The following is a 24,762-nucleotide window of genomic DNA, read 5'->3' on the forward strand; positions in this document are numbered from 1 at the left end:
CCATTTTTGCCACATTGGTTTCGATTTAAAATTCCAAATCCTATCCAAATTCGTGATATTTTCGATCAAGTTTTAAGATCGTGTGAAAATCCAGAATTTAGCAATAATTTGTGATATTAGTAGCTACAAAACTAAATTCGTATATACCTTGGCGGACGGTATACATAAAAACATGTAACAAAGTCCCATGTGATTGTGTATGTGTTCTAACAAGGAAGGTATCATGGTTGATTAAATCCTAACTAACTAATTAAAATAAAATAATTGATGTGAGCAGCATGCTATGCTAGCTGTTGAAGCAACGCAAGAAATCGGTTCCTGAATACCCGGTGAACCGCCATCAATATTCACATGTAAAACCCCGCTCCTATTTAAACGTGCCTTTCTCATATATTCCCGTTACAAATATGACCATTTTCTTCTTCATCTCGATTCTCATCACTTTGTCCTCAGCAAATGCCGATCCCCTCGCACCAGCATTGTATGTCTTGGGCGATTCCTTGCTCGACAGCGGTAACAACAATCTCTTGCTCACCGTCGCCCGGGCCAATTTCTCCCCCTACGGCATGAATTTCGACGGCGGCCGCCCTACCGGAAGGTTCACCAACGGAAGGACTGTCGCCGATTTCATCGGTAACTCATCATACTATACATACTCCCTACATCCCATAAAAATAGGCCGAATTTCCTTTTTTGTCCATCCCATACAAATAGTCTATATCCATTTGTGGTAATTTTGTTCTCTTTATTTTATCATTTATAGGTGCCACTGTCCAGTATATTATTTAATCTTATTTTTCTCTATTTATTTACAAATTACGAATTAAAACTTGTGCCATATCCAATTAGTCTATTTTTATGGGACGGAGGGAGTATATGGATTCTTCACTTCACAAGTTTCGTGTCAAACATGGTTTTATTATGGCAGCTGAGTTTATACGATTGCCATATGCTCCACCATACATGAGCATTAAACGGTTGGTGGAGTCGGATCAGGTGAAAACTGGCTTAAATTTTGCATCAGGATCATGCGGTATTCTTCCTCAGACAGGGAGTGATCTGGTATACTTCATTTATTTAAGGGCGATCTGCCAAATAAATCACGAAGAATAGTCAAATTTTGGATTATTCATATGAAAACCCGCGATAATGTGACAACTAGCATTCTAAATTATCCCACCAGCATTTGTACATAAAATACATACTTTCTTCGTCCCACCACAAGTGATCAACTTTCCATTTTGGGTTGTCCCATCACAACTTTATTTCAATCTCTCTTACTTTTTCTTCACTCATATTTTATTCTCTCTATCTTAACTCAATATATATCATTTTCTTAAATCTCATGTCCAAAGAAATCCATCATTTGTGGTGGGACGGAAGGAGTATGTTTTTTTTGTCCATATAGATAAATTTGGTTGTCAAATCATAGTGAGTTTCGTTGGAAAAACAACATAGGAGATAATTGCAAAATTCTGACACTTAGTGATTCATCATTATAGTTCTAACAAACCAAAATTTGACTATATTTTCCGTGATTTAATTTGATTATTTGTCCTTTACATAACATATATGCAAGAACAGTTTGGGTTTGATTTTTGAGATGTATGTCAGGGAAAGTGCCTGAATTTCCCGGAGCAAGTTGATTTGTTTGAGAGAACGGTGAAAGAAGATCTTTCCAGATACTATAAAACCTCAACAGAATTATCAAATTATTTAGCAAAATCATTATTTCTGATATCAATAGGCAGCAATGATTACATCAACAATTATCTTAACAGTCTCTACGACACCAGCAAACGCTATTCTCCTCAATCTTTTGCCACCCTTCTAGTTAACAATCTATCTCAACAACTCCAGGTACAGATATAGATCTATCTATATTCAAAACCCGTTTTCTATATGGGCTCTTCAAATATATGCCCACTCCCATTTTTTCTTTATTTCAGATATTTTGAATTAAATTTTAAAAGAAAATCGGATTTAAAAATTTTAATCCACAATATTTCATCATCATCATCTACGGTCTATATATACAAATAGATATTGAAAATTTATTAGTATTAAATAAATAATGACGGAGTTCATAGAAATTAAGGTGATGTTTACTTTTTCAAGGGAAGATTTAGCTATATGCTCGATCTATTTGATATGTATCCAATAAAGTAAGATAATAAATAATGAGATATAATTAATGGGTCCAAGTGTCCAACCTTATAATAAATCTATGAAGCACTCCCTCCGTTTTTTAAAAATAGTACTCCATCCGTCCCGGCTAAGATGACACATTGCTTAGCCGGCAAGGGATTTTAGGAGTTATTAGTTAAAGTGTTTAATTGGAGAGAGAGGTGTGTGTAAGTATTAAAGTAGAGAGATAAAGAAATATGAATATTTTAATAGCAGTGGAAAAAGTGGTTGAGTGTATTAATTAGAGAGAGAAGGTTACCAAAAAAAGAAATGTGTCATCTTAATTGGGACAAACTAAAAAGGAAAACGTGTCAATTTATTTACCACTTATACCACTAATAAAGTGGACCCATAATCAACTAACATTAAATCCATTACTTTTTTTTCTCTTTCTCTTACTTTACCAAATTGTACATTAAAACATGTATCGTTTCAAATGTTTCTATTTTAAAAAAACGAAGGGAATAATATATTAATGTGGAGACGCAGAGATTGTACGAATTGGGAGCAAGGAAGATGATAGTGTTCGAGATAGGACCAATCGGATGCATTCCCGCCATCACAAGGCTTAAAAAACCCAATGGACCATGTGCAGAGGATATTAACCAGATGACAATCCTCTTCAACAAACAGCTTGCTCCAATGCTTCTAAATCTCACATCAACTCTTCAACATTCTTCATTCATTCTTGGTAGTGTTAATTGGCTTGGTTATGAAGCTGCTATCACTCCTTCCAAATATGGTTGGTAACTTATCACCCCTCACATTTTGAAATTCATTTATGTCTCAAATTTATTCATGATGATTTTCTTTTGGACTTAGGTTTAAGTGATTCAAGCAACCCATGCTGTGTGACATGGATGAATGGGACATCAGGTTGCATCCCTGGACTAGGTGCCTTGGCTTGCAAACAACCTGATAAACAATACTTCTTTGATGCCTATCATCTCACTGAAACTCTCTATAAACAAATTGCTACTCTCTGCTTCAATTCATCCTCTGTTTGTATACCCAAAAACATTAATGACTTATTGGGCTCATAACTTTGACATACGTATCATATAACTTCAATACACATTCACATATAGTATTAATAAATATTTAACCATTTATCAATTTTGTATTTTATGTTGTACAATACGAGCAAGTTTCTACAAAAATGACAGATGTTGATGTTAAAAGAAAAAATTTAACAGGGATCCATTTACCAAAAATGAAAACAAGTTAATGAGACTGTAAATAGCAGACATACCAAAATGGTAAAATGAAACATTTTTCAACACAGGAAGGAAGTACTAAACAAAAGATAGTCAATGTTCAATAGTTGTGTGATCTCAAATAAGGATGTAGTACTAAACAAAAGTTAGTCAATATTCAGATAGTTGTGTGATCACATATAACCACCAGGGAAGGAAAAGGGAAAAAGATAAATGGTTGAATATTTATTATCCATCCGTCCCATAATAGATATCGCACTTTCTTTTTAATTTATTTCATAAAATATGTTACATTTCCTTTTTTTAGAAAAAGTTCCCTCTCACATTAATATAAATATACTATTTTTTCTCTTCATCTAACCCACAAAACAACATCCTCTAAAATCTCATGCCATTATCCAAGTATGTCATCTATTTTGGACGGGGAGTACTTAAAGCCAAAAAAATGGAAAAACGTGATTAAAATTTATCAGGTACTGCAAAAATGCAATTGCAATTGTCCAAATATCATTTATATAGTTCATTCTTAATATTAAGATCCACATTACACTAACTTTTTCCACCAATTTTTTCCTACATTTCTTAAAACAAGTGTTTAGATCAAAGTGGATCATATAATTGGGACAGATGAAGTACTCCCTCCGCCCCTTAAAAATTGATCGCATTTTCCATTTTGGGATGTCCCTTAAAAATCGATCAATTCTATTTAATGAAACTTTTTTCTCTCTAATGAGGCGGGTCTCATTCTCCACTATAAATACTCCAGTCACTTTTTCTTTCTATCTCTCTCTTACTTTGTCAATTGTGCATTAAACCCGTATTGTTTTAAAGATTGTCTATATTTTAGAGACGAAGCAAATATTATTTTAGATGATGACACGTTTCTCATTTAATTAATAGGAGTATGTCAAAGGTTTGAGTTACCGTAGAAATAAATGTAGAACCACTCCATTCAATCCTAGTTAGAAGTCATATTTTTTATTGGCATGAGTTTTAAGAAATTATTTGACATTGTAAATAAAAATGTTAAAAAAAATTTAATAGAATGTGAGTTATAATTATATATATATATAGGGTTTTGATCTATAAAAACTAGATTTAAATACAGAAACGCATAACAATATCATGCGTATGGCATTTTTAGGTCATAATAGTTCATATTTAGGTCATATTAACAAAGCATGACCTAAAATGATCTTAACATGACATTAAACCCAAATCTTATAATATGACCTAAAATTGCTTAATTATGACTTTCCGTGTTTTTGGTCTGCATTTCTGGATTTAAGTGCATACTTGTTTTGATCATATATATATATATGGGGTTTTATAATAAAATATGAATAAATAAATTAATGGAGTGTAATGTATACTTTCCAAAAATAGTAGAAATGAAAGGACTTCTAATTAAGATTGGACAATGACTCGAACAAACAGACGTCTTATAGCGCAGAAGGAGTATTATTGATCATTTTTTAAAAAGAGAAAAAAAGAGGAAATACTCTCTCCGTCCTACTTAAAATGAAATATTTGGGAATCGGCACGAGATTTTATGTAGAGTTATTTTGTTAGTAAATGTAGAAAGTAAAGTAAGAGAGATGAAAAAGTAGAGATGGAGTTATTTCTATTTTAGGAAACTTTCATTTTAATTGGGATAACTAAAAAAGAAAAACATTTCATTTGTAATGGAACAAAAGGAAGTTTTATTTTATTTTATTAATTCGAAGATGTAAATGTAACGATCAATCGAAAGAGAGGGAGTAGCATATAATATTACTACCAAGATTGTCCAAAGACATGTGAAGCCGATTTTTGCTGAAATTATTTTGGGGAAGCTTTTAAATGCTGATTCAAGTAAGTTATGATTCGAGGATGTCGATTCCATTTATCGATTATTAATTCATTAGCATTAATATTGAACTGAGTCGTGCTAGCTTCTCTGATATTGGGGCCAAGGAATCGAGATTTGATGTAACTTTCGATTTTCTTTTCACTCTTAAGAATGTTTTCGAAGCGCTAAGCGAATGCAAGAATATATATAATTAATGTCAATTTAAAGCAATATAATTTCCTTTTCATTTATTCTCTTATAATCTAACATCGTTCTAGAAATTGCACTTGTTTAGGTCGTGCATCTGGATTCAATCGAGTCTTGAAGAATGATATTAAAGGTAAATTAGAGTCTTTTGCTGATTCTTGATTAATTTAAAAGTTAATTTTGTTTTATGTTTTATGGCACTAGCTGCACCTGAGGACTTAAACCTGTATTGTTCGTAACGCGAGACAATGCAATTGAACATTTGAAAATCATTAGAATAAATTTGAAATGGATATGGTAATGGCAGTGCATGAGATAAGGGTATGTGTCGGTCGTCTATTCTATATCTCTGGGTGCCATTCTTCACCCTGATATTTGTTAAATACTTAAAAGCATACATGTGGATTTACGAACTACATTCGACTTGTGTTGGTGCATTGAAGCATTCTTGAACCTCTTGCTTAGCTCAGCTCCTTCGCGGTTGGATCCCCTTGCTAGCTTCTGTTTCTTCTTGGAGCCGTAATGCGGCCTCAAGTCTTGCCTCTATATCTGTCATTGATGGACGGCCAATTCCATAATCCAGTAGACATCTGTCAGCACCTTCTGAGAAAATCTCTAGGCTATCTGGACTTGTCCTCCCAACTAGAAAGGGATCAATACAACCAGGAAAGTTATTCCTCATGCATGACTTAATCCACCGGGCTAGAAGTACTTGATCCTTATCCAACCAGCGGTTTGATTCTTTTTCAGCAAACAGCACCTCGAACAAAATCAGACCAAATGAATAGAAACTAGACTTTTCCGTTAACTGTTCCCCACCACATAATCTGAATCCAAATACCCCCAGTTACTCCTGATAATTGACTGCACCTGATTGTTTCCCTTCTTTTTGGACAGACCCCATCCAGAAACCTTGGGAATCCAGTTCTCATCCAACCAGATGTTTGTTGACTTCAAGTCACGATGAAGCATTGCCTGCTGGACTGTTGAATGAACGAATCTTAGACCTCGAATTGCTCCAATGCAGATTTCAAGCCTCCGCTTCCATGGAATGGGATCCTTTGAAGCATCATCAGATGGTCATAGAGTGTCCCATTTGCCGTGTGCTCGTATACAAGAGTCATGTCTATTCTGTCTCGCAGTACCCGATTAGAGAGACAACATAATCTTGAAGTGGTGAAGATGTCCTTTGAATCTCTTTCTTTGTTTGCAACTCATGTGCCATGAATACTCGGGAATCAGTAGGTAGCTCTTGAGCATCTGATTGTTACAGTTTTTTTAGCACCTTCTAAATATAGATATCCTTTGTAGACCTTGTCCAGCCCTCCATAACCAATCATGAGATTGTTGTGAAAATTATTTGTGGCTTTCTGAATCTCCTGGAAGGAAAACTGGTGGATTACCTCACGTGGCTTTGACTTGGATGGCTGTCTTGGTAGAATCCCAAATGGATCCCACCACCATCTTTGTGTTAAATTATTGATGGCACCATTATCCTTAGCATTCTTTTTTCCATTCTTCTGATCACTGTCTCCACTAGTTAACTGGAGCTGGGATTATTTTCAGTGATAGTCTTGTCTAATTCTTCCTTTGGGAAACTTATGCCATCCATCGAATTAATAATTCCACCATTTTCCTCTTCTGTTGGATCTGTGGTCTGTTGTAATTCCCAAGCTAATTCAAGGTCCATCACTACATCAGCCATTGCTGGCCTTTCCCGGGGTTGAGTGCGTAAACATCTTCCTGCAATTCCAACAAACACTTTTAAACAAGCAGGTGAAATTTGATCCATCAAGCTACTGTCAATGAGTCGATCCATTTTTCCTTCTCTTATGCAATATAGAACCCATCCAGCTAGGCTGTATTGCTCCTCGTGAGCTCTTATGTTCACTGCTGGTCTTCCAGACAGAACCTCAAATAAAACAACTCCAAATGAATAGACATCTGCTTTTTCCGTTAATTTACGAGTTGATAAGTACTCTGGATCTAGGTACCCATTTGTTCCTTTGACATTTGTAGTAAGATGACTGAATGAATAATTTGGTGGTCCCATTTTGGACAGCCCAAAATCTGAGATCTTGGCTACCCAATTCTCATCCAGCAGAATGTTTGAGCTTTTTATATCCCTGTGTATGATCCTATGTCGTGAGTGAAGATAATATAGTCCACGCGCAGCTCCAATTGAGACCTTAAGTCGAAGTTCCCAAGGAAGAGGAGGATTTGCCCTTCCATGTCTGTGGGCTTTGTAGATATGGTCAGCAAGTGTTCCCTTGGTGATATACTGGTAAACCAAAATCCGCTCTTCACCATCATTGCAGTAGCGAATTAACGAAACAAGATGCACATGCCTGAGCTTAGATAGCATCTTGATTTCAGTCTGAAACTCAGTTTCCCCTTGCCGGGAATCTGTTTTCAGTCGCTTGATTGCTACAACAGTAGCCCCACTGTCAATACTCCCTTTATTCACTCTGCCATATCCCCCACTGCCAATTTGAAACTTAGGATCAAAACTGTTGGTTGCCAAACGAATTTCAGCAATAGAAAACTGACGGCATCGAGATCTTCCACCAGGGATGATCTCATCTTCCTTCGGGAACTAGAATCTGAAAATTTTCTCAGAGTGTAAACTGCAACATTCAGTAAGGCTAGTAGAGCTGTCAGTACAGTGGAGATTCAGTTAGTATGGTAACTTGGTTTGGATTTCTTGTTCTCTGGTGTTGATTTTGAATGCTGCAACTCAGGAACTGGCCCTGCTCCAGCTAGAATATTGTCGGGGTTGCTCAGCTTAAAAACCTCTAAAGCAATCAATGTGGCATGGAATTGTTCATCTCTCGATTCAAACTTTGGCTGGAATGTGATGGTAATGTAACACTTGCCCTCCATTTTATCTCCCTGCATCATCACAATGTAGTCTCTGTAGACTGCGACTCCAGATACTCCACCCCAGTTAATAACATTGGCATTATTCTCGGCAATCTGATTATTTATGAGAACAGAGAAGTCTCTGTTGTTACTCTCCGCTCTCTGCTGTTCAAACTTTGAAAAATGGAGCCTAATTAGGTATCTGGATCCTAATTGAACTGGTAGGTTCCATGTAAGACTACTGGCATTCAATTTATTGTCTGCAAGCATTATCCTTGTCGTTTGATACACTTATGTCTGCATAACTAACTGTAGTTAAAGTATTGGCAGAAAGAGCACCTGTTTCGAGCAGGAAGTTGGAGTCTTCGTTCCATCTGCGGTACAGGTGGGAATCTTGAGCTGGTGAGATGGAGGTTCTGTTGGAACTGGCAGCGGAAGCGGGCGTATATATTAATCACATAAAAATTAGATCTATTTAGTAGATTATTTAGACAAAAGCTATTCGCGTAATTATCACATGTATCATGCTCATAACTTGAATTAATCATGCTTTAAGAATATTTGAAACCTAAAACATGCTTTTCTACGGAGCAGAAAATACCTAATTAATTCTTCAAAGAATTGAAGATGGCTAGCTTCTTCTCCACGTGATGCTTTGAGTACTAAACCACAAATCTTCTCTCTGGTTCCCGAACTGTATCCCAATATCAGTGTGGGCTGATCTTACTAGAATACTAGGACTTAAATAAAGAAGACAGAAGAAATCCTTTTTGGAATAGGAGAGGAATTCGAAAATCTCCTCAGCTGGGGAGGGGAATTTTCGAAAATTACAATGATGAAAAATTGTGTTTTTTGTCTCCTTTATTCTCCTATTTATATTAAGTTCCTATTGGGCCCAGACAGGGATCTATGGAAGGTTTTGGATATTGGCTCATCCAATTTACTTTTTACTAATTAAATTGAACCCACAATTTAATATAAGTTATAATTGGAATATTACGAGCAGCCACTACAGAAGTAATATTGAACTCTCCCCATCCAAATCCGAAATTACAAGTAATCCGGATTTCCGTTTATCTTTCATTTTCCGTGCTTAAGATTAAAATGTCCATTAATTAATTAATGTCTGCTATTAACTTAATTAATTAACTTCTTATTAATTCCAAGAGTGGACTTAGCATGAAACGCTTATTTATTATTCATAGAGTAATCACACTCCAACTAGCTAGGTTCCGAATAATAAAACCTTGTTTCGCGCTCCTCTTGAGGACATTATCAAACGAGACTCAGCTCGCGCACGATTCAATATAATAGCAATCCTAGCACCGCTAGATATTGATCACCACTACCCAATATATCAGGATCATTGGGTTACGAAAAACCCGCACCATTTGATAAGTCAAAGTAGTGCATAATCAATACCGTATTCTCAATGCTAACCTACATTGATTAAGAAATAAATATTTATCAAGACCTCGCCTTTCAGTAGATAGCCTAAGGCAAGTCTTGCTGTTAGATCCGTTCAGTGCTATACCACACCAATGTCATCTTATTTCAGTAAGACTTAGAAATATGCGGACTGACATTGCAACCTTTCTCGATGGATAGTCAAATTCCATCTAGGTTGTGAAATTCATCTTTTTCTTTGTTTAGAACTGACCGCATTACCTTAAAGTGGACGACGCCCACAACCGGTCTACTAAAACAAAGACTTAGACTTTGTTAAGTTAACTTATACATTTAAACATGCATTAACATCCATTAAATGTAAAACATAACAACATTATGACAAAAATAATCTGTTTTATTTATTGGAAAATAAAATAGGAGTTTTACAGTATTCAATCACTCGAAACGTGATTTCTAGTATACAAACTCTAATAGGTTCCACCAACATTCAACCGTTGAACCAGCTCGAGTGCTGTGCTATTATCTATGTAGAATCTGTACTTGTGGCCGACAACAAGTGCACCCAACTCCTCTTCGGGAGTGAAATAAAGACCAGTTGGCATGGAGTCAACCTCAATACCGTTGACAAAGGCATAGAAGTCATCTGATTCCGTTGTCCCTCGAGCTGGGAAACATGTTATAGTCAAAGCCCGTCCATCATCAATGTTAACACAGTACTCTTTGATGATGTGTTTTGCACCGAGATCATCAGCAGCAAGAGCTGTGCTGAAGTTTCTGAGGAGTGTGTAAGGGCCTGCTCTTACAGTGAACAGAGCTTCCGACCTCTTGAACCCCTTCTATGAGTCATGATAGAAGTGCATGCGGATGAATTTCTGTCCAGGTTTGACTTGGAAGACGTAACTGAATGTTTGTCGAGATGCTCGAGCAGTGTTGCAGGGTACAGAATCAAATGAAGGAAGTTGGTGGATGGGTCTAGAGTTGGAAAGTTTACCATTGATTTGCAGTAAGAAGGTGGATTGGAATCCAGATTCTCCCATCCAAACACGTCCATCAAGCGTGGCCAAACTGCCCGAAGAGCCGCAGGAAATGGCAATGCTGTCAGGCAGCAGAGTAGTAGCAGGAATGTGGCTGGCATGGTTAACTAAGATTTCCCAGAAAAAACAGAGAAATATGAGAATAACTGAAACTGACATTTTGGTTTTTAGGTGAAACCGAGAATGTAAGAAAGCTGCACGTATTAATTAGACTATGATAGTCCACTCTTAAAGTCTCCTGTATTATTTCCAAGGTTGTCACAAGCTGTCCATGTGATTATTTTTCAACTAATCACAACTAGACATCAAATCCATGACATTTTTTCATATTTTCATTCTTAACTTTTATAAGAAAATAAATATTTAAATTGTTATACAATAAATATATTCATAATTGAATTGAAAAGAAAATACTCCCTCTGTCCTCGAATATGAATTCCATTTTTTTTATTTTGGTCTGTCCATGAATAAGGGTCCCACTTCATAATTATTATAAATGGTAAAGAGGTCCCCACATTCCACTAACTCATTTCACTCACATATCATTTAAAACTAATATATACAAGTGGGGATTCTTCCACCCACTTTTCTTAATATTTTTTAAAACACGTGCCAGATAGGAATGAGACTCCTAATCGCGGACGGAGTGAGTAATAAAAAAAGAAAGAGTGAAAACTTGAATTTCGCTAAGAACGTTTTATTTACTTAATTACAAAATAGAAGTAAGATATCAATTTTTAAATGTGATAGACACGCACTACACTAATTTCAAAAACTAAAACTATAACTATTTTAAAGCAACTTTTATTGCACCCTCCGTCCCACTCATGTCCATATTCTTGAGTGAAACGATATTTTAGGAGTTTTTTAAGTGAAGTTAGGGGTGAGAAAAAAACTGAAAACCGAATATCCGAACCGAATCAAACTGAAATTTTCAAACATTTCCGAACTATATTGTAACAGCCCGCCTTCCTAGGGTACAATAAATGCGGCGACTGCTACCAAAACGGACTTAAAGAATTCAAAATAGGCTAGGGTTTCATTTAAAGAGTTTTGACCAGAAATTTAAAGGAACTATCAGAGCATTTAAAACAACAACTTAACCTAGAAACTTAAATACGAAAAAGGAAGGTATCATAAATTACGATCCAAAAATCTCAAGAGTATGACATAGTTTCCAAGATAAAAACCACAAGATAGTCTAAGGCCTCTAAACCGAAAGGAGAGTGCAAAAATATTCAAAAATACTAAAGTGTTTCAAAATAATTTCAGCGGAAAACGACCAAGAGAAAGAGCAGCTATGTATGAAGACACAACTATGCTTGAAGTTCAAAACATCCATCTTAATTAGTTATCATGCTCAACACCCGCCACCGCTCGTCATTGTTCAACCTGCACATAAGGAAAACACATGCAGGGCTGAGTATTTTGAAATACTCAGTGAACTCGTTGCCAAAACGTTTTATAAGTTATGCCACCCTTACCAAGTGAACTCGAGTTTTAAGCAGTTATAAGATAATATCACGAGTATCACAAAATATATTTTCCATAGACTGGCCAGTCGAACAACTCCCCACTTTCCTCATCAATTTCCACAATCTCAACATTTCCATGGTGCGACGAAATTGTGGCCACACTTTTCGCCCACGAGACCGGCCGACTAGCAAGGACGGCTCCCGATCCCCTCGTGTATACAGCCCGGTAGGGTTTGCGGCCCGTACTCAGACCCGAATTCGTTTAAACATATCCATAGCCCTATGGCCAATGGAGCGAACTCTCAAACTGGGCATCAGGCGCACAATATCACAACAAAAAAGACATAGGCATGGCATAACAGTTAAACCACCCTTATTTCTCTACATTCATAAATTTGCACATAAAAGAGTTTAAGAGTAAAGCCCACCTCGACTGCTTAGGTTCGCAACTTAGGTTCGCACATAAAGTATGTTCTTTCCCTTGTTATCCGGCTTCGCAACTGAGGTTTCACCTTTTTAATCACATAGGCATATATCACAAATCAGATTCAATACAAACTCCTAACTCATGCATGTCTCAACGTTTTTCCCTCTTCCCACCGATCTATTTTATCATCATTAATCAATCAAGATCATGTTCATCGCATAAGTTCCATTCGCATCTCAATTCTAGATCTAACATCAACATATGTCACACAAGAGTATTTTGCCATCTTACACACACCACACAAACACAACACACACACGTGCATACACGCACCCACACACGCACACATGCATACATATTTTCCATATCCCTTTTTTCCCACTTTCACTCAATAAGATGCATGAGGGTCCAAGAATACCGATTAATCGGTTAGAAAGAAGAGGAATCGAGTAGAAAGAAGAAGATAAATATGAGAATACCTTTTTAAGAAAAACGAACGGTAGAAACGAAGTAAAGACTTGGTTCTTCAAAAATCTTGAGGCTCAAACTCTAATTCTTCTCAAAGGATGAAGGATTATTGGAGTAAAGTAGAAGAAAATTGAGAGAGAGTAGAGAGAAGAGAGGGGACGAAAATTTGGGTAGGGGGCGAAAATTATGTGATGGCTAGGGTTAGGTTTTTGGCTCTTTATTTATAGAGTTTAATAAAATCTTTAGGTAAATAAATAGATTATTTGGAAAGATTTCATTCTCCACAATTAAATAAAATAAATATTGTGGAGTAGGGAAGAAGAGATACCAAAAATAAGTTCTAGGGCAAAATCACATAGTTTTCGAAAATTAGGCTTTTTAATTAGCCAAGATTTTGTTTGGTATATTTTACGGAGTAGAATAATCTATCACGGAGCAAAAATAAAAATAAGAATTCTCCCAACTAGGGATTGAAATAGGCGTTCCTATGCCTTTTAAATAAGGCATGGATTTTTTTGATATTAACTAAAATAAGATATGGCAAGATCTCTTGAGGTATGGAAAGATTTGGTAGAATATTTAAATTCTAGGTATGGAAGGAAATCAAGTAAGGAATCAATTACACAAGCAAAATAATATTTCCTTCCCTACATGGGTGATTTTCGAAAATCACCTAGGAAAATAAGGGGCTCGATTTTTCTCAATAAAAATAAGGAATAATTGGGTTTTGGATTTAATTTGGATAAATATCCCAAGAATTAAATTAAATCCGGAAAAATAGAATTCCTCCTTCAAAGAGGTCAAGGGTTCGAAAATCACAATATTTAGGTAGCTAGTGTTTATGGAAATTTTTCCCTAATATTCTCACTCACCCTTAAACAAATAATTCACCTCATAATTTAATAAATCACATGCCACATCACATAGTCAACAATTTTGACTTTTCAAACTTCCCGGTCAAAGAAACTCATGCAATAAATTCATTTATCAAATAATTCACATCTCTCACGTCATCAATAATAAATTCTAGGGCTCTAAAATTAGGGTTCGGGAATTCGGGATGTTACATATATTGTCATAGTAATAAGAGTGCTAGATACAAACTGGATTGTCCATGCATAATTATTACATCGATAAAACAGAGTGTGTGATATAATCACATTAGAAGACTGATATTGTTCTATTTGCATGTTGACAGTATTCTGGTAGCGTTATTTACTATGATTTGTAATTATGTTTCTAGTTATGTGTGAACTTGTGTGCAAAAATAATTTGAAGCCTTGCATTGGAAAAAATAATATGATGCAATTCCTTTCTCTAAAGTTTATAAATATGGTTAAAATCACCGTCTGTTTAAACGGATTGTAGTATATTGTATTGGAACGATCAACGAGGTTATATATAATATTAGTGGCGTACACATTTATAAATATTACTCCCTCCGTCCCACTAAAAATAACACACTTTCTTTTTTAGTTTGTCACAACCAAGATGACACATTTATATTTATGATTACTGTTGAGAATAATGCGACTCATACGTATGCGTGGCAGCATGCATGAAAGGAAAAAGGAGTGACGAGCTGGAGCTTGGTCATCTACACGTCACCTACAACTGGAGTCTAGTCATCTAGTGTGAATGGGAAATGAGTTAGTTGGAGAATTAGTTGGAAGATATTTTTTTCTTAACTTGTATAAATAGTTTTCCCCTTGTTTCTTCGATCTCTTGTATCTTGTAATTCTCCATTTTAGAGTGAACAATATTTTCCTCTCATTTTATGGAGTTTCCATTATCAAATTCTACAGGGTATCAGTGAAATTTTCTTCTTCCGCTACGTTTATCCATTTTAGATCGACGATGACCGGCCGACGCGGTAATGCAAGCAGCAGTAACAATGGTGGTGATGGCCACATCGTTCCACACCAATTTGAAGACACATCTAGTCCCTATTACCTTCATCCGAGCGATAATTCTGCTCTCCAACTGGTTTATCAACATTTAATCGGCTCAAACTACACCAACTGGAGTCGATCCATAATCACGGCCTTGATTGCCAAAAAAAAGCTTCAATTTGTCAATGGAGCTCTGCTTCGACCAGCTGAAGGAGATCTGCTACTTTCAGCTTGGACCCGGTTCAACAACATGGTTGTATCTTGGATTAGGAATTCTATCTCGCCACAAATATGTTCTAGCATTATGTATTTGGAGGATGCGCGAGAGATCTGGTTAGAATTGTGTGATCGGTTTTCTATCTGTGATTCAGCTCGAGTTTATCATCTTCGCCAGAAAACTATGGCCTTATTTCAAGGAAATGATGATGTTAATGAGTACTTCACTAATCTGCGCATAATTTGGGATGAATACAAGACACTCAACCGGTTTCGTGGTGTGTATGTACCACTTGCAGGTGCCACAGATCAACTAAATGGCGCAATCACCAACAAGTAGAGTTTGTGATGCAGTTTCTAATCGGTTTGAATGCTTCTTTCTCTCAAATTCGTTCTCATATACTGTCTATGGTACCTCTACCGAATTTATCAAAAGTGTTCTCTCTTTTGATACAAGAGGAAAGGCAGAAATCAATTGAAGGTAGCTACACCTCTTTTCCAAAGCTACCTCAGAGTGAACAACCCTATATGGCAAATGCTGCTTCATCTTCGTTCACTAAGAACATATTGTGTTCTCATTGTGGAAAGACAAACCACACAGTTGATAAGTGTTTTGTTCTTCATGGATTTCCACCAGGATTTGGGAAAAATAAGTTTAAACCGGCTTCTAAAGACTATGGAACACCTAAATCTGTTAATTTTGTTGATGATTGTTCCACAGATCTGATTGAAAAGGCTGCAGGTACTCAGCCTACTTCAGCACAAGTTATGCCTACTTATGATCACTGTCAACAGCTGATTGCTCCGTTGCAAAGTCAGCTTGCTACTACCTCTCTTCTCCTTCAGCCGCACCACAATATCCACCACCACCAACTCTTTCTCCTCCATTTTCAGGTACAACTCTATACCTTCCTTTTACTACCAATATATCCATACCACTAGCTGTTTGGCTTTTGGATACAGGGGCTACTCATCATGTATTTTGCAATCTATCTCTCTTTAGCTCTTCATCACCTATCCAAAATGCCTCCCTAATGGTGCAACTGCATCCATTTCTCAAATAGGCACAGTGCGTTTGAGTCCTTCTATAACTCTTCACTCTGTTCTCCATGTCCCATCCTTTAGTTTTAATCTTATATCAGTAAGTTCCCTCACCAATTCTTTGTCTTGCAATGTCATATTCACACCTGATTATCTTGAAATCCAGGAAGCTTCTTAGGTAACTGAGATTGGGAGGGGTAGTCGATTGGGAAACTTGTACACACTCAACCTGGATTCTGAACCTGATCCAAAACTCAGCAAAGGTCCATCAACTCCTACTGATAATCCCATATCCAACTCGCTTAGTGTGAATTCTGTTGTTAACATTGATGTTTGGCACATGAGACTTGGCCATTTATCTTTCAACAAATTGAAAACCATGTCAAATATCCTTTCTTTCAGCAATAAAACTCATTTCTTATGTGAAGTTTGTCCTTTATCTAAACAACAACACTGCCATTCAATAAATCTGATTTTGTTGCTTCTAAGATATTTGATCTTATACATTGTGATTTTTGGGGACCCTTCAATCCCAGCACTAACCATACTTCTTAACCATTGTTGATGATTGCTCACGGTTTGTCTGGACATTTCTAATGAAAAACAAATCTGATGTGCAATTCATACTTAGCCAGTTTTTTAACACCATCCGTACTAAGTTTTCCAGAAAAATCAAAGCTATAAGAACTGGTAATGCCCCAGAATTCAACCTTCCCACCTTATACACTTCATTTGGAACCATAATACAACATTCTTGTGTTGAAACCCCACAACAAAATGCAAGGGTAGAAAGAAAACATAAGCACTTACTCAATGTTTCCAAAAGCTTCTTGTTCCAAGCCATTTACCTATAGAATATTGGGGGGATTGCATTTTGAATGCCTCTTACCTCATAAACAAAACTCCTTCCTCTGTCTTACCAAACAATATCACATCTTTTCAAGCCTTATTCCAGAAAATTCCCTCATATACACATTTGAGAGTGATTGGATGCTTATGCTTTGCCTCTACTTTACAACAGAAACAAATTCTCACCTAGAGCCACAAAATAGAAAGAGTGAGTAATAAAAAAAGAAAGAGTGAAAACTTGAATTTCGCTAAGAACGTTTTATTTACTTAATTACAAAATAAAAATAAGATATCAATTTTTAAATGTGATAGACACGCACTACACTACATTCAAAAACTAAAACTATCACTATTTTAAAGCAACTTTTATTGCACCCTCCGTCCCACTCATGTCCATATTCTTGAGTGAAACGATATTTTAGGAGTTGTAAGTGAAGTTAGGGGTGAAAACAAAACTAAAAACCGAATATCCGAACCGAACCAAACCGAAATTTTGAAACATTTCCAAACTGATATTGTCATAGTAATAAGAGTGATAGATATAAACTGGATTGTTCATGCATAATTATTACATCGATAAAACAGAGTGTGTGATATAATCACATTAGAAGACTGATATTGTTCTATTTGCATGTTGATATTCTGGTAGCATTATTTACTATGATTTGTAGTTACGTGTGAACTTGTGTGCAAAAATAATTTGAAGCCTTGCATTGGAAAAAATAGTATGATGCAATTCCTTTCTCTGAAGTTTATATATATGGTTAAATTCATCGTGTCTTTAAATGGATTTTAGGATATTGTATTGGAACAATCAACGAGGTTATATATAATATTAGTGGCGTACACATATATAAATATTACTCCCTTCGTCCCACTAAAGATAACACACTTTCTTTTTTAGTTTGTCACAACCAAGATGACACATTTATATTTATGATTACTGTTGAGAATAATGCAACTCATACGTATGCATGGCAGCATGCATGAGAGGAAAAAGGAGTGACGAGCTGGAGCTTGGTCATCTACACGTCACCTACAGCTGGAGTCTAGTCATTGACACGTGGGATGACAGCTAGATTCCAGGAATGGGAAATGAGTTAGTACAAGAGTTAGTTAGAAGATATTTTGTTCTTAGCTTGTATAAATAGCTTTCCCCTTGTTTCTTTGATATCTTGTATCTTGTAATTCTCCATTTTAAAGTGAATAATATTTTCCTCTCATTTTATGGAGTTTCCATTATCAAATTCTACAATAACTTTCTCTCTCCAATTAATACTCCAATTAAATATTTAGTTCTCTTTCTCTTTCCATTTAATACTTACAAATACCTTTTTTTTTTCTCCAATTAACCACATTAACCAACAACTCCTAAAATCTCGTGCCGACTAAGAAATTTGTCATCTTAGTCAGGACGGAGGTCAAAAAGAGTTGGAAAAATCACAACTATAAGAGCTATCACTAGAGTCTACCACAGGGAAATAACGCAGGTTCTCCCACTTGCCAATCTCCTTACCATAGATAAGAGCCTCATCAACACTAGCAGCATCCAGCGCCGTAGCCTGTTTTACGTACAGTTTCCGCCCCGTCAGGGAACTAAATGTCCTTTTGAACTTTGACCCCACATAATGGAAGCCACATTGAGCCAATGCCAAAGCAGGGCCGTTCACGGGGATTAAAATTGTGAAACCAGCTGCATTCGGAGAGGGGAGCCTGTTTGATCATTTCCGCCAAGAGGTCGAACTTATTGAGTACAACGAGGAAAGCCTTCCCAGCAAGAGCTGGATGAGTCACAATCTTCTCAAATATCTTCTTGTTTTCCAGCATCTTGTTTGTACGAAGTCAATCCACGTCTTCGTAGTACTCAGCATAATCTGTGAGGGACACGCAACATAGGACTACATCGACGTCTGTACACGTTTCCCCTAACTTGTGGTTCCCTCCCAGGCTGCTTGCATGGACTCTAATGAGCCGACACCTGCGTGCATACCCATAAATTATCATTCGCAACAACTCTTTTCCCATGTCCAAAACAGCATCGAGTAAATAATCCTTCCATTTTAAAGTACGACACACCTTTATAGTTGATTACCCTGATATGGATAGAGATGTCCAAACCTAGGTTCCATTCCTGGGAAAGAAAAATCCATTGATGCAACTTCATTGGAAGGTATACCCTCTGAATATAGGATATCCATCTCAGATGGTTCATAGTCTGTGCGTGATATTTCAACAGCCTTTTGAGACGGAAATGTACATGGCATGAGTTAGATCATAAAACTTCATTCTATTGTAAAAGGTTTAAACATGGAAGAAAGCATTGTCTTTTTAATAAAGTTCAGCAAGCGAAACTGACTCGATCTAAAAAGTAGGTAGAATCTTTAGGCAGCATATGCAGTTTCTTTCCCTGTGTGTAAATGGCTTGAAAATTTTTATCCTTCCACAGCTGCTCAGTTAACGGTGCAAGCTCTCTAACGAGACCTGGGATAATAACCTCTACACGCCCTGAAAGCATAATCTCAACTAGCCAATTGGAAAAGGCTTCCAAATTTGAAGGTAACGAAAAAGCACTCATTTCAGTATCCTCGTCTGAATTCCCTGCCACCAATGAATGTCCTTTGCAATATGAGGATTACACAAAACCAAGCTCTTACACAAGTGTCTATTGTAATGCATCTCATTCCATATGTGAAATGCTGAACTAAAAACAAACATTTTCAATGAGGAATAAAAAAATTGAATGTAGAAAATGGAGAATATGCCTTTTGAAGCATGTTGTGATTTTTCGCAAACTTTGAAATAATTTGATTTCAAATAACAAAGAGTTGGAAACAGATTATTAAACTAATTGTATCACCTGAAGAAGCCCTCTCTTCAGATTGTCCCCTTGTTTTTGACACAATATTGTCTTTTAGTTGCTGACGATTTTCAAGAAGAATACTGATGCATGTGTAAAGATTTCTCTGGATCATGACTTTGATGTTTTGCTTCTCATATTTCGAAAGAAGGGCATCATACAGAGTTTTAGCCTTGACACACAAAAGAATCAAACATACAGATTCAGTAGATGTGTAAGTGGTTCACTTATATCTTAAATACAAGTGAAATTTGGGAATTTGCTTTCGAAAAAGATTAGTTATCAAATATGGAAAAAAAGTTTCAATCACCAAAATAAACAGATAACAACAGGATTAAGTGAATTCAACCTACTCAACCTGAAGTTCCATAGTTCATTTTCTTGTTTGACTGCAAAAGCCAAATGAGACAACATTTGCTGTCCGTCTCGATGCAAGAATTTACCAAGGAAATTAGTCATCTGCTGTCTTAATAGATTAAACAAGATGTAATAGTAAAAAGAAAAGACAATTAATTTAAACATATACAAATGTATTACACAACCAGAAAAACATGCACAGGAGAATTGTCAACAAAACTTTTTTTTTTTACAACAGAATCAAACACATAGAAGCATTTCATCAGAATACTTGAGCTCAAAATCTAATTAAAATAGTTGGAACAGAATGATATTAAAGTTATCTGAACTGATAGAGCGTAGCATAGCAACATTATGTACTTATTCACTCCCATCAGTCTATTGGGTTAATTTCTGCATATCTTTCACGATGCATCTTTGTAATTAATTGCTCATTGTTAAAATGGGTCACTTGCCACTTAAAGGCTTCAAAAAGGGGGATATTTATCCGATCATATATAGGAATAGGATAGACAAAATCACTATCAAGTCGATGTGGGACAACAAATAGGGGTTTCAACACGCGTGGGCTGCAAATTGGACCACTCTGTTTTAATGGACCACTTTGCATCAATAAATACATAAAATTCCATATCTAAGCAAAAAAAACTATGATCTATGTATTGCAACAGTTAGGATTTACCTGTTTAAATATTGTAGTCGTTCCTGATTGATCACAGCCTACCAGGAGAAGTTGATAAGGTGTATTCTCTTCTTCAAGGTTCTTTGCATTAACTGTATCCTTGTCTTTCTTGACTTCTTCAAGAACAGGGTTTACCGCATCAGAAAGAAATGGTAGACTAAGAGCAGAACACAACATCCTTACTAGTTTCTGAAGATGAAAAAACTTTTTCGACATAATTAATAACAGAGCGAGATGCATCAAAACTGAAGTCTATGAAATATAATATTTTCCCTACCCTGTCCCATAATTTTGTAATGATATTATTCGTTCCTTCATGATTACAGCTTCCATCTGCCATAATCCAAAAATGAGGATTTCCTTCACAATTAATTCCAGCAGCCTGCTAGCACTTGCTCAAGCTTTCTAACTTGAAAACAATAACACTTCAACTAAAAATTTAAGTGAAACGAACCTGTAAAATCCAAATCTCTGGCTTAGTAATCTCCCGACCATTCAGAAGAACATTTGTATTTCCATTGCTAGCATCTCGCCTCATCAAATAACCAACTGCCAATAGGGGGGTGATTAGCTGACATGGAGGTTCTCCTTCCTGGTTGATTCAGCCAAAACAATCAATACCACTAAACAGATAGAACATCAGAATTAGGAAGCTTGTGTAAGAGACAGTTCTCACCCTCCCCCAGTATCCAGATGCCTTATCATACCAATATCTTCCAGGTCTAAGCTTCTTTGGACCATTTGGGTAGCGTTTCAGCAATAGCAACTCTTCAATAGAGAGTGGCTTGTCATTCACATAGATCTGTTTTGGAGAATAATGCTTAAGGCTTCCAAGGAAAAGAATCTCATATTTTAACTGCTCCAGGCATTTTCCGATAGATAAAGTTTCCTGCACGACTATATGATCCGATTAGCAAAATATGTAGCAGAAGCTACTTCAGTTAATATTTAAAACTGTGCTCAAGGAAATGGCATATTGTTGACCAAAGTAAGAAGTTTGATGCTATCTGTTTTTAGTTTGGTGTCTTGATATTTTGTTTTGACAGGTTGTATTAGCTGCAGTTCATGTCAAAGGATCCAGATTTGTATAGGAGGTTAAAATTTGACAGCCAAACTTCCTTAAGTCATGGGATGTTTGTTAGAACAAATGAGAAGTGGAGCATTTTGGAGCATAGGAATTTATTACTATTTTCCACTGTAATCAAAGTCCCAAAAACCTAACATATATGAGTTCAGTGTTGAGAATAAGTCACCTGACATACTCTAGCCCCACGCCCAACCATGTTTATGGAGGAGAAATGATTGGCGGCGGCAGTAACTTTCTTCCAATCTGCATGACTTCCACATTTTTATACGAAAATAACACAACAAATACTGATATAAAAAAGGTTCAATGGGTGTATGTTTGTGAGCATATCCCCATCAACAAGCCAAAAGGTGTGGGACGCTTTTGAGTTCAATGGTTTCCATACCTGATCTATACGGATCAGTTTCCTTTGATGTATTACCTCTCTTCCAAAATATCCCCTGCGGCCAAAATCTTGATTGTTTTTGCTTTATGGGTTTTCTCCCAGCTTTTCTTCCTAATGTAGGCTCAGGATTAATCAATTTTCTGTTTGGCTGCAAATCATCAGTGATCATTGTTGGCTGCAGTGCTGTGTTTGCTGACGGTTCAATTTTTGCAGGAGCATTTTCTATCTCATTCAACACCAGCGGCATGTTGCTCTCTTGTAGCTCAAGTGCCAACTCAAGTTGCAACACAACTTGAGCTATCGTTGGCCGATACTTAGGTTCATCATGCAAGCATCTTTCCACAACCCCTATATATGTTTTCAAGCTGCTAGGTGAAATCTCGTCCCTGAGATTTGAAGCTACAATATGATCAACTTCTCCTTTAGTAATCTTACCTAAAGCCCATTTGTCCAAAATCTGTTCATCCCCCAAAAACCATGGCTCTACAGCTGGCCTCTCACATAATACTTCCAACAAAATCACACCAAATGCGTATGTGTCACTTTTCTTTGTTAGTTTCTGAGTTTTAACATAATATGGATCTATGTACCCAAATGTGCCCTTAACCCTTGTGCTAACGTGGCTATGTAACATGCTTCTGTCTTCGGCTTTCGCCAGGCCAAAATCCGAGACCTTAGCTACAAATTTATCATCCAGAAGAATGTTTGAAGGCTTCACATCATGGTGTATGACTCAGTGGCCTGTGTGAAGATAGTCAAGACCTCGTCCAGCTTCTATGCAGATATTTAGGCGCTGCTTCCATGTGAGAGAAGAATGATTTCTCTTGCGCCTAGAAATTTTGTAGAGATGGTCTGCCAGTGTACCATTGGGCATATACTCATAAACAAGAATCATTTCCCTGTGTTCACTGCAGTAACCAATCAGAGCAACCAAATTAATATGTCGAAGCTCTGAGAGTGTCTCAATCTCAGTCAGAAACTCGCGTGCTCCTTGACTGGAGCACGATTTTAACCTCTTTACAGAAACCGTTTCTTGGCATTGGCCTTCCTCAATGATTCCTTTGTAAACTTTATACCAAAGCCTCCCTTTCCAATTACGAGTCCTTCGTTGAAATTTTTAGTTGCTGATTGAATCTCAGCCAATGAAAAAGAGCGAAAGAGTCGTTCTGCCCTGGCTGATGGCCTGATTTCTTCCTCCCTGATGTTCGCTTCCCAATTGTATCGCAACTTATAAACAATTACATTTATGAGAAATATTATAGCTATAACAGCAGTTGCAATTGCATTTCTACTACAAAAACATATGAAGCTCTTGGCTGGTACATCCTCATACGAAAGCAATGGATTTGAACTGTCTAGGCTGTTGTCGGGGTTGCTCATTTTAACTATCTCATATCCCTCGATAATCCCATGCCCGTCGAGTCCTCCGCTACCCCTACCCGATTTGACGATGCTAAGCGGATAATTTTGAGCCACGCCGATTCGTCTCCGTTTCCAGATGACTACTTGGATGCAGTGTTGAGAGAGAGAGAGTTTGGAGTGTTTAGAGCATCCACTATAATCGGCGATAGACCGGCTAGCCGGTCCGCTCGCCTAACCATTGCAACAGGCGAGCGCAGAATCGGCGAGAAATTCGGCGAGCGCTCGCCGATTATCGGGCGCTGGGCGATGCGCTCGCCGCCGCCAGCGCAATTTTTTTTTTAATTAAATTTTCGACACACTATATATACGCGATTTTCACGTCATTTTCATTTGCACCACTTTTTTTAACGAGTTTTCTCTCTCTCTTAGTTTCTGTACAAGAGCAATAACGCGAAATGGATAACAACAACGAGTCTACTCCAGCGACGAGCGGGAATCAAACTCCCATGGTACCCGCGGGAGCGGGATGGGGGTAGATGGGCGGTGGGTACTACAGCATGTACCCTTGGCAGCAGATGATGCCGCAGGGCGGCGGGCAGGGGGTACCGGGCATGCAACCCGGTATGCAGATGATGCCCGGTTGGGGAGCCGAGATGCAGATGATGCCGAGGTGGCAGGCGGGGGTGCAGCCCGTGACGCGGGGGGGGGGGGGGGGACAATGTCTATCGCCCCACTCTTGATTTTTTTACTGCATCTTCCCACACATCGACTCCAGTGGAGATTCAATTCACTAGAGATGACACTTTCTCCATAGAGGAGTTGTTGGTACCAGGCGTTCGATACGAAGACACTCCCATTCAGACAGAGGGAGTAGGTTAGGGGCGGGGGCAGGGCGCACCGAAGAAGAAGAAGACGA

At 37.2% G+C, this 24,762-nt stretch overlaps 1 protein-coding gene, 1 long non-coding RNA gene and 3 pseudogenes across 2 annotated transcripts; 3 read left to right on the plus strand and 2 right to left on the minus strand.

Annotated features, from left to right (window-relative positions):
• Positions 1 to 407: 407 nt before the first annotated feature.
• LOC125220347 (GDSL esterase/lipase 7-like) lies at positions 408 to 3,303 on the plus strand. Its single transcript, XM_048122511.1, has 5 exons — positions 408 to 633; positions 929 to 1,062; positions 1,615 to 1,860; positions 2,677 to 2,929; positions 3,010 to 3,303. The coding sequence occupies exons 1-5, from the start codon at positions 408 to 410 to the stop codon at positions 3,228 to 3,230; spliced, it is 1,080 nt and encodes a 359-aa protein (XP_047978468.1). The 3' UTR covers positions 3,231 to 3,303.
• Positions 3,304 to 5,144: 1,841 nt separating this feature from the next.
• On the plus strand, positions 5,145 to 9,202 carry LOC148934170 (uncharacterized). Its single transcript, XR_016137617.1, has 3 exons — positions 5,145 to 5,258; positions 5,531 to 5,575; positions 8,635 to 9,202. It is a non-coding gene; the product is annotated as an uncharacterized LOC148934170 (long non-coding RNA).
• Positions 5,909 to 10,907, minus strand: LOC125220346 (receptor-like protein kinase FERONIA; annotated as a pseudogene).
• Positions 10,908 to 14,975: 4,068 nt separating this feature from the next.
• Positions 14,976 to 16,290, plus strand: LOC148934171 (uncharacterized; annotated as a pseudogene).
• Positions 16,291 to 18,537: 2,247 nt separating this feature from the next.
• On the minus strand, positions 18,538 to 24,085 carry LOC148934172 (extra-large guanine nucleotide-binding protein 3-like; annotated as a pseudogene).
• Between the last annotated feature and the right edge of the window lie 677 nt (positions 24,086 to 24,762).

Source organism: Salvia hispanica, chromosome 1 (genome assembly GCF_029641045.1).
Source record: "Salvia hispanica isolate PSC_SH4W2 chromosome 1, Shi_PSC_v1, whole genome shotgun sequence".
Lineage (NCBI taxonomy): Eukaryota > Viridiplantae > Streptophyta > Magnoliopsida > Lamiales > Lamiaceae > Salvia > Salvia hispanica.

What these genes read in the sequence shown, in the direction of transcription:
- LOC125220347 (XM_048122511.1), top strand. Translation starts at nt 408, where the DNA reads ATGACCATTTTCTTCTTCATCTCGATTCTCATCACTTTGTCCTCAGCA. An exon ending in CTCAGACAGGGAGTGATCTG is followed by an intron (nt 1,063 to 1,614) that starts GTATACTTCATT and finishes GATGTATGTCAG; the next exon opens with GGAAAGTGCCTGAATTTCCC. An exon ending in ATCTATCTCAACAACTCCAG is followed by an intron (nt 1,861 to 2,676) that starts GTACAGATATAG and finishes GTGGAGACGCAG; the next exon opens with AGATTGTACGAATTGGGAGC.